The following is a 17,500-nucleotide window of genomic DNA, read 5'->3' on the forward strand; positions in this document are numbered from 1 at the left end:
TGTGGTAATAAACAGATCCCCATTAAAAGGCATCATAACATACCACAGGAAATAAGTAATATGCATCTCAAAGAGCTAAGCAATGACCCATTCTTTGCAACATGCATTATATGTTTGTTGGATATTTTGGTAATTTAGTCATCCCATGGCTCATTCTTGTCTCAATGATGTATTAAGGTATTACATTTACTATTTAGTATGCTAGTTTTACTGGGTGTTATAGATGATGTGTCTAGTAAAGGTAGGGTGAAGTTGGGGGCATACGCATAGCTGTGTGTGGCCTCGGTGCTCATCATGGTAACCTATTGCTGGTAAATTAGCAACACCCGTCAAGGTTTGGTTCATCACCCAGTTGTATTCCCACTCATAGTTTCATAGCTACTACAATTGAAAAAGAATTTTATGATTTTAGGTTGAGGCAAAATATTTATATATATTGATATTTATTTCATGCAAAAAGGTTAAGTGAAAAATATATAATTACTTCATTTTCTACTTATAGCACATCATTAAAACTAGAAAATAAAGGTTCTTTGTCCATAGACTTTAAAAAATTCTCTCACCTTGAAATTCAAGTTATTTTTTGGGTATTGACAAGAAAATAATGTTTCTGTTTGTAACTCAAATATGCACTTTTTTATGTAACCTAACCTTACTAAAGTACTGACTCATATGTTCCTGGCACAAGTTGAGAACATAATGAAAAAATGGGCATTGACATATACATTATTAAATATTTAAATGTGTTAAATAGTGTACTGGCAATAAAATACAGGAAATCATCGAGCAAATTGGTGTATGGGTGTGTTTCGTTAAGAACTCGCCAGAGTTCTTCAAAGACAAAGGCACTGCCCACTGTCAAAACACATTCCACTATACCTAGAAAATTTCCACGGCGACTGTTGGCTCTCAAGATATAGCTGGAAGCCAGACTCTTTCTTGAGTCATCAGAGTTTTGAGAGAAGTCTTGGGCTTTCCAGGATGTGACACACACACACACACACTCACATACACACAAACACACAATTATATACTTTGAGAGTAAAAATAGTAGAGTTGGGGGGATACGCAGTACCAGCGCATGGCCTCGGTGCTCATCTCCGTAACATTGGCCCTTGAGACTGTGGTGGAAGGGAGCCCCATTACCCAGGACACAGGGCCAGTGTGATATCTGGTTACCACATCTCACCTTCGCCAGGGACACATTCATCGACCAGCCTGAGAGGGAGGATGAACAGCTGGGTGAGTGTGAAACAGCGTTAAGGCAGGAAAATCTAAACATGGCGGACTTAAGATTTTTTTGTGAATCGCAAGATACGACATTCTTATTTCCGCCATATTGGATCCACTTAAGATTGTCGTATCTGCGAGGCGTTAGTGAATCTGGGCCCTGTCCTCCTCCTCCTCCTCCTCCTGTGGTGGCTTATAGCAGCACATGTACTGTGCTGGGCTGCACTGTGTTGTCAGTCTGGGCAGCAGCAGTGTTCTGGGCTCATCCACTCATTGTAATGTTGGTTTTCCAGAGTGGTGGCACTGCCCGGCACTTCCTCAAGAAGGCTCTCCTGCCCCTGACTGGCTGGTGTGACAGTGTTGGCAGTCTGCTGCTTCTTGGTGAGTGACATGTTTTCTTTTTTTAACATCAGAGGACACGGCTCAAGGGCAACAAAAAGAGTACAAAAAAAATAAGCCCGCTACTCACCGCTCCCACAGAAGTAAAGAGTAGCCAAAAGAGAGGTCAATTTCGGGAGGAGAGGTGTCCTCATACCCTCTTCTTGAAAGAGTTCAAGTCAGAGGCAGGAGGAAAGGAAACTGGAGATAGAGGAACAGAGAGAGGGATAGAATCCGAAAGAGGGCAGCAGTTTAGAAAGCAAAGACTGGTGCCAGGCTGCCTGTGACTTGAACTCTTTAATAAGGAGGAGAGTATGAACACACCTCACAAAATTTTCCCCTCTCTTTTGGCCACATTCTCCATATCGTTGTTAGCACCAGGCTTTTTTATCATTATTAGTGGTATTTGTTCTCCCTTGGGCTGCTTCCTTTACAGTAAGACTTATTATGCCTAGGCCCACCTGTAGGGAGATGCAATTTGACCTAATACAGTAAGACTTCTGCCTAGGCCCACTGTAGAGAGATGCAATTTGACCCTGTACAGAAGTGCTATTTGGCCCCACATACCAGAAGATAGCGTAGTAACATCTAAATTATTTTATGTATATATTTTTTTACGGCAGAGGAAGCAGGTCAAGGGGCAAAGAAAGTACTATTGAGAAAAGAAAGCTTGCTGTTCACTGTGTTTATCAGAGTGGCCAAAAGAGAGGTCAGCTTCAGGAGGAGAGGTGTCTCCATACCCTCCTCTTGAAAGAGTTCAAGTCATAGGCAGGAGGAAGTACAGACCAAGGAAGACTGTTCGGGAGTTTGCCATGAAGGGGATGAAGGAATGAGGATGCTGGTTAACTCTTGCATGAGGGATTGGGACTGTTGTTTCTTTACTGATATCTTTATTAATTGAAATGAAACGTGTTGACTCAAAAAGGTTTAGTGGTTCACCATTTTGGTACAGGTTTTGTATCAGTATTAATTATTTAACCCAGGATTATTTACCTTCAATACATCTAACTATCTGTCTACTACTACTACTACTACTACTACTACTACTACTACTACAGGCCTCCATCTATTAGAGTTGCGTTGTGAGCGGTATATTCTCTCATATCCTTTCACAAAGCAATTCATTGGCCCCACCCCGCCAATGACTGTGGCCGACAACCATCTTTATTTAATATTACAAACTTTACTAAGCATTTTATTTTTAAGCTAACAGAGCTTGTGGTTGATGCGACTATCAACCGCCGTCACCTCAAAGTCCAGGTCGGCAATGTGGGTGGTTTTGGGTGCAGGCGACCTGGTTCCTCTCAGGCAGACCAAGGCTGACCTCAGGAGGGAGAAGGACAGCCTGCATCTCATCCAGGCGACCACACTGCTTCTTGGCTGCTGTTTCTTATCCGCCAGTGTTTCGGCGAGTCTTGCGTAGAAGCTCTGCGCCCTTGGTCCCATCCCTCCTGCCGTCGTGAATACTACCGGGGTGAAGGAGCCCTGGTCCACATTCTGTATTCTTTCTTCATATGCTCTGTTCTTCTCTTGTTCGTTTCTTCTGTGGGCTGCATCAAGGGTCAGGTCTCTGTGGCAATGGGCCATGGGATCAAAGATCCTTTTGTCAAAATATGCCCTTTGTCCACGAGTCCAAAACCCTCTGGCGCTAACATCCACTCGTGCTTCGTTGGAAACATTAGCGGTGCGTCTGGCGAGGTGTTCGCCTTGCAGAGGGAGCAGCATGGGTTCCACAGTCACATCGTGGCAGACTTCTTTCAGCATCTGAGCTGTTACGTCTCTTACTTCGTCCTGTCTCATGCAGACGAGACCTCCTCTCTTGCATGTCATGGCATGATTTTGGTTGAAGGGTGAGCCACATGTTTGGGAGCCCATCCACTGGCCAGCCATACCTGAGGGCAAGGGCATCAGTAAATTCTTTTTTGTTTAAGTTGAAGCCTTTTGCCCTGATAGGTAGTGTGGTTAGCCAGTTTGAAGCGCCCACTTCCTGTGCAATATCTGTCCTCCTCCTTGTGTCTTCTGGGAGTTCTCTCATTAGGTCACTCAGAGTGTCTCTCTGTTTTCCTTCTCTGTTTATGGAGATTTCATTCCTTAGTGACCTAATATATTGAGGGTTGTCTTCTCCCCTTTCATTTTGATTGGTAATATATCCGGTCAAAGAGGCTGTGATTGAGTTCCCGAATTCAGACTCGGCCAGATTTTGCGGGTTGGTGATGCCGAGCCCACCCATTTTTGGCGGCAACTCCAGCAATCTTCTCTCCTGGTCACTGGGACATTTGCTATCGCCGGTATGAAGGTGTTTCTGACAGCATCTTCCAGAGGTTTTAGTAACGGAGCAACATCAGGAACTGTCCTCATGAGGCTACTACTACTACTACTACTATCCCTGGACACTTTAGACTATCCCCACGGTGTCTAGAAGGCCTGTTATCCGACTATGCGACACCCCACAAGGCCACTACTACTACTACTACTACTATTACTACTACTTATACTACTACTAATACTATTCTCTCCCCTACAGAAGTCCGGTGTCCCAACCTCACTACAACGCTGACTACTGCCTTAAGTGTGGTAGTGGAGGATAGAGGCCGAGTGGAGGCTACAGCGGACTATTCCTGCGAGAAGGGGAGGAGGATAGTCGGGAATAGTCAGCGGAAGTGTGGTAGTAATGGTATCTGGAGTGGCAGTCAACCGCGCTGTGAATGTAAGTAATAGTAGTTGTAGTAGTAGTAGTTACAGTAAGTAGGTGATTGTAGTAGCTCTTGTAGGGTGTTGAATAGTAGTAATAAGACTATCCTGAGACTAACTAGACTATTCCTAATACCCCTCAGATGTAGTAGTAGTAGTAGTAGTAGTAGAAATAGCATATGTTGGGTGTTGAATACTACTAACAGGACTATCCTAAGACTAACTAGACTATTCCTAACCCCCTCAGATGTAGTAGTACTAGTAGTAGTAGTAGTAGTAGTAGTAGTAGTAGTAGTAGAAATTGCTTATGTTGGGTGTTGAATACTACTAACAGGACTATCCTAAGACTAACTAGACTATTCCTAACCCCCTCAGATGTAGTAGTAGTAGTAGTAGTAGTAGTAGTAGAAATAGCTTATGTTGGGTGTTGAATACTACTAACAGGACTATCCTAAGACTAACTAGACTATTCCTAACCCCCTCAGATGTAGTAGCAGTAGTAGTAGTAGTGGTAGTAGAAATAGCTTATGTTGGGTGTTGAATACTACTAACAGGACTATCCTAAGACTAACTAGACTATTCCTAACCCCCTCAGATGTAGTAGTAGTAGTAGTAGTAGTAGTAGTAGAAATAGCTTATGTTGGGTGTTGAATACTACTAACAGGACTATCCTAAGACTAACTAGACTATTCCTAACCCCCTCAGATGTAGTAGTAGTAGTAGTAGTAGAAATAGCTTATGTTGGGTGTTGAATACTACTAACAGGACTATCCTAAGACTAACTAGACTATTCCTAGCCCCCTCAGATGTAGTAGTAGTAGTAGTAGAAATAGCTTATGTAGGGTGTTGAATACTAGTAACAAGACTATCCTAAGACTAACTAGACTATTTTTAACCCTCCCAGATGTAGCAGTAGTAGTAGTAGTAGTAGAAATAGCTTATGTTGGGTGTTGAATACTACTAACATGACTATCCGAAGACTAACCAGACTATTCCTAACCCTTCCAGATGTGACCTGCGACCTACCACAAGGCTTGGATAATGGTAGAATAGTCCGACTCAACCAGACCCTGGAATACGGTAGCCTGGTCGAATATCACTGTCTACCGGAACACAGGCTGGTCGGGGGGACCTTCCGGAGGTCATGTGGCGAGCTGGGCGAGTGGTTGGGTGGAGAACCGAAGTGTGTGTTGGGTAAGTAGTAATAGTAGTAATAGTAGTAGTAGTAGTAGTAGTAGAAGTAGTAGTAAAAATAGCTTATGTTGGGTGTTGAATACTAGTAATAAGACGATCCTAAGACTAACTAGACTATTTTTAACCCTCCCAGATGTAATAGTAGTAGTTGTAGTAGTAGTAGTAGTAGTAGTGGTAGTAGTAGAAGTAACTTATGTTGGGTGTTGAATACTAGTAATAAGACTATCCTAGGACTAACTAGACTATTTTTAACCCTCCCAGATGTAATAGTAGTAGTTGTAGTAGTAGTAGTAGTAGTAAAAATAGCTTATGTTGGGTGTTAAATACTAGTAATAAGACTATCCTAAGACTAACTAGATTATTTTTAACCCTCCCAGATGTAATAGTAGTAGTAGTAGTAGTAGTAGTAGTAAAAATAGCTTATGTTGGGTGTTGAATACTAGTAATAAGACTATCCTAGGACTAACTAGACTATTTTTAACCCTCCCAGATGTAATAGTAGTAGTTGTAGTAGTAGTAGTAGTAGTAAAAATAGCTTATGTTGGGTGTTAAATACTAGTAATAAGACTATCCTAAGACTAACTAGATTATTTTTAACCCTCCCAGATGTAATAGTAGTAGTAGTAGTAGTAGTAGAAATAGCTTATGTTGGGTGTTGAATACTAGTAATAAGACTATCCTAAGACTAACTAGACTATTTTTAACCCTCCCAGATGTAATAGTAGTAGTAGTAGTAGTAGTAGTAGTAGTAGTAGTAGTAGTAGTAGTAAAAATAGTTTATGTTGGGTGTTGAATACTAGTAATAAGAGTATCCTAAGACTAACTAGACTATTTTTAACCCTCCCAGATGTAATAGTAGTAGTTGTAGTAGTAGTAGTAGTAGTAGTTGAAATAGCTTATGTTGGGTGTTGAATACTAGTAATAAGACTATCCTAAGACTAACTAGACTATTTTTAACCCTCCCAGATGTAGTAGTAATAGTAGTAGTAGTAGTAGTAGTAGTAGAGAGAGACAGATTACTACCATGAATACTACTATTACTATTAACTATTTTGTACTATTCCAGGTCCAGAGGATGCCTACAACACCATAGGCTCCGATAGTAGTAGTAGTAGTAGTGTGAGTACTACTTCTACTTCTACCGCTAGCAACACCGGGCTCTACATCGGACTATTCTTCGGGCTCATCCTGGCGATAGTCTTCATAGGAGTGCTAGTCTACTTCAGAATGTAAGTAGTAGTAGTAGTAGTAGTAGTAGTAGCAGTAGTAGTAGTTATGGTGGTGGTGGTAGTTAATTCTTAAGGTTGTCATATCACTTTACGTTTTCTGCTATAACTCAGCTTGTATGTGTGGTAGGTAAATCTAGCTTGCGTGGTAGTTAGAGTGGTAGTTGACCTTCCTTCTTATCAAAATTCGTGTTCCTAACCTGAGTGTGGTAGGAGTTATAGCAGGTCAAAGTTAGGGGAGTGAAAAATCCTGGATATTTTTTTCTGAATGGCATACTGTTTAACATTTTTGTATATAACTCAGCTTGTATGTATGTTAGGTGAATGTAACTTGAGTGGTAGTTAGTGTGGTAGTTGACCTTTATTCTTACCAAAATTCGTGTTGCTAACTTGAGTGTGGTAGGAGTTATAGCAGGTCAAAGTTAGGGGAGTGAAAAATTATGTTTATATTTTTCTGAATGTCATAACACTTTACATTTTTGTATATAACTCAGCTTGTATGTGTGTTAGGTGAATGTAACTTGCGTGGTAGTTAGAGAGGTAGTTGACCTTCCTTCCTACCAAAGTTCGTGTTCCTAACTTGAGTGTGGTAGGAATTATAGCAGGTCAAATTTAGGGGAGTGAAAAATTATGTTTATATTTTTCTGAATGTCATAACACTTAACATTTTTGTATATAACTCAGCTTGTATGTGGTAGGTGGATGTAGCTTGCGTGGTAGTTAGTGTGGTAGTTGACCTTTATTCCTACCAAAATTCGTGTTCCTAACTCCAATGTGGCAGCAGTTATAGTGGTACGAAGTTAGGCATTTCAAAATTTTCCAATCCTCCCATTTTCATTCAACCAGCTGTAACATTTTTCCCTACCATTCAACCGGCGTGCATGGTAGATGGATGGGCCTTGGTGGGCTGGTAGACACACCCTTTGGCTATCCTATCATACTCACAGGTCTGTAATTACCTGGTTCATTTGTATCAGCCTTCTTATAGATGGGTGTAATGTTGGCCAGTCTTCATGTAACTCATTGGTCTGCAATATCTTCCTGAGTGTCCCTCCCCTCTTTTATCACCCGTGGGCCTGGAGTGCCAGGCAGTGTTAACAGTGCCACAGACAGTGTTATGTGATGCAAGACAGATTAGTTACCCAGTGTTAGGCTGTCCTGTTACCTGACCTGCCTACCCCTCTCCTGTGACATGGGGTCAGGTGTTATGTGATGCCAGGCAGTGTTCATAGTGGCATAGATTTGTGTGGTGCCAGAATCAGTGTGATGCCAGTCATTGGTGCCAGGGACGGTATATGTATAGAATAACACCCAGGTGGCCCTAGGACAAAGCTTTATTATTCTCCCTCACTCCATCAATGTTACCAGCTTACCGTAGGCATAACATTGTATCTTTCTGTTTCTGGCCCATAAATATTGCAAAAAAGAGCATCAGTAATTACCGATGTTAACAATAATTATAAATGCATATTGTTATCTTTATGGGGCGATAGTTTGGGGTCAGAAAAGACAATACGCCAAGTACTACTAAGGGCTGGTAACCCCAAACTACCACTTGAGCCAGCTAAACGTAATATATGGAGGAGAAAAGAGAATAAATGAACCCGTGGACATACCCACAACTCCTGTGAAAGCCTTGTCAAATATGTGTAGGCCTACTTGTGTGCCAACATATGTAAGAGCATGGGCCTAACTTTTCTTCTTCCTCCTCAGGTTTTGGGCGCCCAGCCGTACACGTGAACTAACAGTCTTGGCTTCAGGGCAGGTCGCTAAAATGGTATGTGTGTGTGTGTGTGTGTGTGTGTGTGTTACGAAGGTTTTCATCATTAATATAAAAGCTTGTTGTTGGGGTGAGAGGTGGAGTCAGAGGTCAGCGATGAATAGATACGTTTATTGGGGGAGTGAGAAAAGACTCCCGCCGTGAGGGGCGGCCGGGCTAACTGAGTCTTTCGCACTAATTAATTTTTTTCTTGGTAGATGGTGCCTTGCGCTAATTGCGGATCGCTCTAATTGATCTCGCGCTAACAGGCTTTCGCGCTAATTAATTTTTTTCTTTGGAAGATGGTGGCTCGCGCTAATTGCAGTTCACTCTAATTAGCCTGTGGTACCCCGCTGACAACTTACGAATACTGAGAAACTGCACAATCAGCCGCTAAACATACAGACCTGCCAGTGAGAAATGAGTGCAGCCACATCCCGAGTGTTCCCGTAATGGCCGTTTGTCTGGCCTTGTGTAACAAAATGCCATGGTCTACCATGCCGAAAGCTTTCGCAAAATCAAGGTAGACCACATCGACATCTGCATTATGTTCAAGCTTATCTACGATTGAGTCATAGTGGGCCAAAAGCTGTGAGAGGCACGAGCGCCCAGTACGAAAGCCATGTTGGTCCGGGTTCATTCTGTTATTGCTTTCTAGATATGCAGACATGTTTTTAACCATAATTCTCTCTAGAACTTTAATAATATGGGAGGTTAAGGCAACTGGTCGATAGTTTTTTGCCTCTGCTCTTGACCCTCCCTTGTATATTGGTGTAATGAATGCACTTTTTAGCTTTTCTGGTATTATGCCAGAATCTAGAGAGTTTCTATAAAAATTTAACAGAGGAACACTCAGCTCTTCAGCACATTTTTTAAGAAGTACTGCAGGGAATTGATCGGGGCCAGCTGCCGAATTAGTGGCCACCCCTTTAATTGCTTGCTGTATGTCGTCGTTGTTTAAGCTTATGTCCGTCAGGTGTGATATTTGATCAGTTCCTTGGTTGAAAAAGTCCATAGGTAGGTTGGCAATTTTGTCTTCCATGGGTTTGCTGAAGACGCTTTTGTACTGAATCAGTAGTGCTTCAGCGACATCCTGGGCTTTGTTTATGGGTTGGCCGTGTACGTCAGTCAGTGGGCCAACACTCGCTCACTACGGATTTGTTAGCAGCATATTTGTAAAAGTATTTGGGGTTGGTTTTGATGCATGACGCGGCTTGTATTTCTTTCCGGTCATTCTCTGATTCAACTGATCTTTTAAGTTTTTCTTCTATAATGGCAATTTAGTTTTCGAGTTGGGTCAGCATTTTGGTGTAGTTGGTATTACTGAGTTTCTTCCTTAGTTTTGTTCTTTTTCTCATTAGTACTTTTCGGTCTCTTGGTATGTTACCATTGAAAGGAGAGGTCTTTTTAGACGGCCTCCTCAGTGGTACATTGATATTTTCAAGCATGTGTTAATGATTGTATCATATTGGGCCTCAGGGTCACAGTCCTCATGAGTAGATCCCAGTTTAGCTCACCCAGGTCTTTCTTTATACTGTCCCAGCAGACTGACTCGCTTAGGAAGTTGAGTTGGTTAAAATTAAAATTAGGAGCCTGCTCCATTTCACTGGACAGTCTAAGATGTGTATTTGTAGGTAGGTTGGTAGTCACGGTGATGATGTTATGGTCAGAGAGATTAGTTTTATTCACCCTAATATAATATCATCATTATTTATCATAACGATGTCTAGTATGTTCTTACCTCTTGTAGGAGTGTCGATGATTTGATTGAGGCAGTATTCCTCGGCAAAGTGCATGACAGCTTTGCCTGGGTCCTCATGTCTTCCGCTCCTCCATACACACACTCCAAATTCCAGTCTGTTAGCGGAAAGTTTAAGTCTGCAGTAAGTATAAGGGTGGGCATGGGCAGTGGTAGCGAGCCAATGATATCTTTTATCTTTGTTAGTTGCGTCATAAATTTCTCTGTTGGGCATGCTGGTGGTCTGTATATATACCCAGTCAATGTCTTGAATGCATAGTACCAGTGATTCTGTGTACATATTTCATTCCTGGAAAAGTACTTTTGTTCTAGCTGCAAAATGGCTAAGTGATGACCCGCCTTTTGTCCGTTGAATTGGTCGGTCCGTCCTGTGTGGTACAAAGTGTGGTATTTTTATTTCTGCTTTCCTAATCTCCTCTGTTAAGTGTGTTTCTGTGAGAGAGATTATATAGGCATTTTCAGTTTGTGCCATTTCTGTGAGCAGACCATTAATTTCACATCAACCGGTTGATTTATTTATCTCTTATCTAATCACCCACCACAGAGGCAGTGCCAGTGTTTGGAGTGCCACTGTGCCTGGCCGTCCAGCGCTGCCCGGCACACGATGGCATCCAGCTGCCCACCATTGTCAGGGAGTGCATTGACCAGATAGAGGAGCGGGGTGAGTGTTATTATTATTATTATTATTGTTATTATTGTTATTATTATTATTATTGTTATTATTATTACTGCATTATTACATTATCTGGGCCTGAGAACACACACACACACACACACACACACACACACACAGCGCTCATGTGTGAAGATTATTAGAGAAGTGATTCCTGGCAGCAAGAACACATCAAAGACTACAATGAAGTGACAGCGTGTCATTTTGATACTGTTTTTGCTCAAGTGGGTAAATGTACATTTGAAAAATCTCAACAGAACTTAAGTGATGCAGACTTAATACTACAACCATTACACACAAATTTAAGACATGGCATTAATTCACATAGTAGTAATTCACATGTTTGGGCCTGAACCCACAAGCTGGGAAACAATAACTTTAGCTATCAGACACATGAATAATAGTGGCTCTTACGGATCAGACGGTATCCCTTTTAAATATTAAAAAGACGCCCTTCAATGCACACATTACTTGCATCATAAACACCTCAATTGTAAGTGGAGTTTTCCCCACACCGTGGAAGCACTCCATTGTAATACCCATTTTTAAGTCTGGCAATGAAAACGAACCTATAGCGTCCCATCCCACCCATTCTTTCTAAAGTAACTGAAAAAAGAGTTGCATCTCAGCTTACTAAGTGAATGAGAAGGATAGTCTCCAAAATACGCATTTCCCCCTCGATTTGCAAGGTTTGCAGTGAGAACTGACGGACGATGGCCGGAGCCAGAGCCGAGGCTGACTCTAGACAGGAGATGGCAGAGTGAACATGACCCCGAACTGTGGCGTTGAGGACTTCCTGATGGAGGTTAAGCTGACGTCTCTCTTCCGCCAATAGAGTGTAGAGATGGGAGATTTTCCCGTGTATGACGTCTATCTGGGCCTGACTGGCCGTACCAGAAAGGAGGTGCAAGCGAGCCAATGAAATCAACGGCTCCTCGCCGCTGGGGAGTCCGAAACGGGCTCTCATCCCTACCACTCCTAGCCGACAGGAAGTTGTTGAGATCCTTGAACAATTTTGCAAATTCAGTGTGGAAGGAGTCTAGAGTCCGCCTCAGCAGCCCAACAGTAGGGACTGATTGATTCATATGGTCAATTGAGCATTGTGTGTGTGTATTTACCTAATTGTATTTACCTAGTTGTGACATACGGGAGAAGATCTACGCTCATGCTGTCCGGTCTCCATATCCTCTCTTATCCAACTTTTCCTTAATATCCTGAATGTTTCTTGCACAAACCACCTCCTCCTCCAGTCCGTTCCACAGCTTCTGTTTGGGAAGCTAAACTTTTTCACATCTCACCTACACGTGGTCGCCCTAAACTTCTTTCCATGTCCTCTCGTTTCTCTCTCGCTCCACACACACACACAGGTCCTCTCTGTCCACCCCGCTCGCCACCCTGTACACCGCTATCAGGTCTCCTCTATCTATATGTGTGTGTGTGTGTGTGTGTGTGAGAGAGAGAGAGAGAGAGAGAGAGATGGGGGGGGGGATTTGACACCTCATTGACAAGAAGAGAGAGAGAGAGAGAGAGAGCAGCCTATTTCCTCTCTCTCTCTCTCTCTCTCTCTCTCTCTCTCTCTCTCTCTCTCTCTCTCTCTCTCTCTCTCTCTCACACACACACACACACACACACACATGGATGGGAGGGATTGACATAGAGGGGAGAGGGAGGTGGGCATGAACAAGCTGTAACTTATATTTTCTCTCTCTCTCTCTCTCTCTCTCTCTCTCTCTCTCTCTCTCTCTCTCTCTCTCTCTCTCTCTCTCTCTCTCTCTCTCTCTCTCTCTCTCTCTCTCTCTCTCTCACACACACACACACACACACACACACACACACACAGACACATGGATGGGAGGGATTGACATAGAGGGGAGAGGGAGGTGGGCATGAACAAGCTGTAACTTATATTTTCTCTCTCTCTCTCTCTCTCTCTCTCTCTCTCTCTCTCTCTCTCTCTCTCTCTCTCTCTCTCTCTCTCTCTCTCTCTCTCTCTCTCTCTCTCTCTCTCTCTCTCACACACACACACACACACACACACACACACACACACATGGATGGGAGGGATTGACATAGAGGGGAGAGGGAGGTGGGCATGAACAAGCTGTAACTTATATATATTTCTCTCTCTCTCTCTCTCTCTCTCTCTCTCTCTCTCTCTCTCTCTCTCTCTCTCTCTCTCTCTCTCTCTCTCTCTCTCTCTCTCTCTCTCTCTCTCTCTCTCACACACACACACACACACACACACACACACACACATGGATGGGAGGGATTGACATAGAGGGGAGAGGGAGGTGGGCATGAACAAGCTGTAACTTATATATATTTCTCTCTCTCTCTCTCTCTCTCTCTCTCTCTCTCTCTCTCTCTCTCTCTCTCTCTCTCTCTCTCTCTCTCTCTCTCTCTCTCTCTCTCTCTCTCTCTCTCTCTCTCTCTCTCTCTCTCTCTCTCTCTCTCTAATGCCCAGAGTATTATGGCTAACAAGGATGAGATAGACTTTCTGATCAAAGAGAGAAACACTGATGTATTATGCGTAAGTGGAACGTGGTTATCACCTGAAACTCCTAACGAATATATTGATATTCCTAACTATAACATTTTTAGGTGTGACAAGGGTAGGGGTGGAGGTGTTTGTATCTATATAAGAGATATTTACAAGGCTACTCCTGTACACTTTGACGCAGTAAGACCACAGGGTGTGGAAGGCGTGTGGGTGGCAGTTCAAAGCTGTGAGTTTCCTACAGTCATTATCAGGTGCCTTTACCGACACCCCAAGTCACTTTCTTGTACATATGACTATATATCTGATGTTTTAAAATGTGTCATTTTAAAAGGTAAGGATTTTTATATTTTAGGGGATTTTAATGATGATTTTTATTAAACAGCAGTAAGCTGAAACAAATTATTGCAAATGCAAAACTAACTCAAGTAATTACCAAACCCACGAGGACTACTTCCAGCTCTGCCACACTGTTAGACTTAATTGTAACCAACAAACCTCATTCTGTAATAGTTTCTAACACACTTCCGTGCCATGTGGCTGACCATGAACTGATCACTGTAACTATTAACTTACGAAAGGCCAAGCGACTGTAAAACTTTTCGTGAACTAAGAAGATATTTTTGTGTAACTTACTTTATCAGGAGAGTGCTAATTTAAACAAGATGTTTGCCACTGACAATACCGAAACACAGGTTAACATATTCACTGAATGTTTCAAGAAATGTATTAATGTGTGTTCAACTTTAGTGACTAGGGAAGTAAAGAGGCTCCATGGGTCACTCATGACTTACGAGCTAAGATGCTGGAGAGGAACACCACACACACACTCCTTAAGAATGACAGATATAACACAGCTCTCCAAGTGAAATATAAGGAACTAAAGAAACAAGTAAAGCAATTGATCAACAAATCCAAGTCGGAATATTACAATAAAAAACTGGAGGATGACAGAGGAATAGTAGTGCTATATGGAACATGTTGAAACAACTCGTACCAACTAACAAAAACACAACCTGTCCACTACTCTTAGAAGACGAAAAAACAATCACTGATGAAATTAATAGATTTAATAGATATTTTGCAAATGTTGGGAAAGAAACTTTGATAAATCACGTCAAAACTTATTAAATCATGACAATGAATCACAACTCAATGCATGTGACACCATAAACCCAACATGTGATAAGTTCAGACCTCAACCAACTGATTCCCAGACTATTATACAAGTACTGAAACAACTGAAAAACTCTTCCGCACATGGCTCAGATGGCATTCAAACGCGCTTCTTAAAAGAATCTTTGCCAGTTATAATAACGTACTTAACATGCATTATAAATACCTCAATAACAACTGGAACATTCCCGTTACCATGGAAACACTCAGTAATCGTCCCTATTTTTAAAGGTGGGAGATACAAGCAATCCAAAGACTATAGACCAATATCACTTCTGCCCATTGTCTCTAAAATCCTGGAGAAAGTTGTAACGGGTCAGCTAATCCAACATCTTGAAGGAAACCATCTCTTAATAACGCACAACACGGCCCTAGAGCTGCACTGTCTACTGAAAGCGCTCTACTAACACTATCAAATAAACTTTATAAGAACATTGATAATGGTAACATATCCTTAGTTACTTTGTGCGATTTGTCAAAAGCATTTTACAGTGTCAATCATCAAATATTACCGAACAAGCTAAAGGAACTGAGAATAGATACATTCAATGACTACCTTCGTGATAGAACTCAGTCTGTCCGTATCGACAAACATATTTCAGATAAATTAGGCGTCTCCTATGGAGCTCCTCAGGGATCAGTGCTCGGCCTATCTTATTTTTAATGTACGTAAAGGACCTCTCACAATACGTCTCCGATTGCCTCGTCATCCAGTACGCGGATGACACAGTTCATACACCCGGGAAACATCGACAGAATTCAAGACCTAATTAGCAGAGGAGAGGAAACTTTATTAAAATCGAAAAGATATTTCCAATTAAATGGCTTAATGTTAAACACAAAGAAAACCCAGGGCATGTTTACTGGAAGTCGGGGAATGACGTCCCAGATCCCACAAAACATCCACCTACAGGTTGATGATAGTAACATCACCCAGCACCTCCCTCAAGAACCTGGCTGTATATTGTGACGCTCACTTGACTTTTGATACGCACATAAACAAAATAAGTAGTAAGATTTTTAGTACCATTATGTACATAAATCGTATAAAAGAGAACTTTAGCAAAAAGACAAGAATTACAGCTGTACAGTCACTTGTATTAAGCATAATTAATTATGGAATAAAAATATGGCCCACCACTAATAAAACACACATGCAACAAATTCAAAGATTGCAAAACTATGCTGCAAAAGTTGCACCGGGTGGCGGCGCCAAACGTGACCATGTGACGCCATTCTCAAAGGAACTCGGTTGGCTGAAGGTAAACAAAAAATACGAGTTCGAACGGGGCGTAATGACCTATAACATCATAAAGGGAACTAGGCGTAATGACCTATAACATCATAAAGGGAACTAGGCGTAATGACCTATAACATCATAAAGGGAACTAGACGTAATGACCTATAACATCATAAAGGGAACTAGGCGTAATGACCTATAACATCATAAAGGGAACTAGGCGTAATGACCCATAACATCATAAAGGGAACTAGGCGTAATGACCCATAACATCATAAAGGGAACTAGGCGTAATGACCTATAACATCATAAAGGGAACTAGGCGTAATGACCTATAACATCATAAAGGGAAACGTACCGAGCTATTTGTTTTATTTGCCATATGTGAGTGACTGGAGCACTGTTCCTACCAGACACGTCCCCAAAGCACGCACCAGTACAGGGCAAGATCCATGCTTGTGGCTGCACCAACACTCTGGAACAGCCTCCCTCTCTCGATAAGGAATGCACAATCTTTACCATCTTTTAAGAAGCAATTGCACCAATATCTTTTTAGTGACCAGTTCAATATGTAGTCTTTTATTAATGTATTTTAATATATTCTATTTCTCTTTTAATTTTAATATTTTTATTGCACATCTATTTTAAAATTAGACTCCTTGCCGTAGATAGAGGCAGGACAGGATGTAGCTACTATGTACTTATATACTCATGTGCTTTATTGTACAAATGTCAAGAATAACCATAATGGAAAATATGGAATAAACTTCTCAATTCTGAATCTTCTGAATCTCTCTCTCTCTCTCTCTCTCTCTCTCTCTCTCTCTCTCTCTCTCTCTCTCTCTCTCTCTCTCTCTCTCTCTTATAATATACTGATCTTTTTTTTCTCCTGTATTAATTCGCTGTCTTGAGGAGGAGGAGGAGGAAGAAGAAGAGGAGGAGGAGGGGGAGGAGGAGGAGGAGGAGGAGGAGGAGGAAGAAGAAGAGGAAGAGGAGGAGGAAGAAGAAGAAGAGGAGGAGGAGGATGAAGTAGAGAACCGAATGTGTATTTTAAATCTATTCCAGAGAGAGAGAAAGAGAGAGAGAGAGAGAGAGAGAGAGAGAGAGAGAGATTAGTTGCAGGTTCTTTTTTCCCCTTCAGTAAGATGTGTGTGTGTGTGTGTGTGTTTCAGAGAGAGATTCACCACTCATTCATATACTCATCTTTTTTCCTCTCTCTCTCTCTCTCTCTCTCTCTCTCTCTCTCTCTCTCTCTCTCTCTCTCTCTCTCTCTCTCTCTCTCTCTCTCTTCTTTCCTTCCCTCACTTCCTATTATTATCATCATCATCATCATTATTCTCACCCTTGCAGGTCTCCACTGTGAGGGCATCTACAGGCTGAGTGGCGTCAAGAGCAAAGTACATCAACTGCGTCGCCTCTACAACACTGGGGAGGGTGTGAGGCTGTGTGACCAGGAGCCGCACGTCATCGCATCCCTCCTCAAGCAGTACCTCAGGTGGGGGGGTGCTATCCAGTGCAATATAAATGAGTGATTTTGTTTCTTCTATTTTTCTGTCTATCTTTTGCTGTTTCTGTGTGTGTGTGTGTGTGTGTGTGTGTGTAAGGTTAGATTAGGCTGGGCAAGGTTAGATTAGGTAAGGTTTGGTAAGGTTAGATTAGGTTAGGTAAGGGTAGATT

The 17,500-nt window shown here is 42.0% G+C and overlaps 1 protein-coding gene across 1 annotated transcript in view; it reads left to right on the forward strand.

Moving 5' to 3' along the window:
• LOC126993835 (complement C2-like) overlaps positions 1-17,500 on the forward strand; it is a 47,539-nt gene that overhangs the window by 19,568 nt on the left and 10,471 nt on the right. Inside the window, exons 5-11 of the mRNA XM_050852975.1 lie at positions 1,524-1,611; positions 4,133-4,315; positions 5,308-5,493; positions 6,560-6,722; positions 10,229-10,361; positions 10,782-10,898; positions 17,174-17,318. Of these exons, the coding sequence (XP_050708932.1) occupies positions 1,524-1,611; positions 4,133-4,315; positions 5,308-5,493; positions 6,560-6,722; positions 10,229-10,361; positions 10,782-10,889 (861 nt within the window). The 3' untranslated portion in view covers positions 10,890-10,898; positions 17,174-17,318. The remainder of the gene's footprint in view (positions 1-1,523; positions 1,612-4,132; positions 4,316-5,307; positions 5,494-6,559; positions 6,723-10,228; positions 10,362-10,781; positions 10,899-17,173; positions 17,319-17,500) is intronic.

The sequence above is a fragment of the Eriocheir sinensis genome, unplaced genomic scaffold, assembly GCF_024679095.1.
Source record: "Eriocheir sinensis breed Jianghai 21 unplaced genomic scaffold, ASM2467909v1 Scaffold685, whole genome shotgun sequence".
NCBI classification, from domain to species: Eukaryota; Metazoa; Arthropoda; class Malacostraca; order Decapoda; family Varunidae; genus Eriocheir; species Eriocheir sinensis.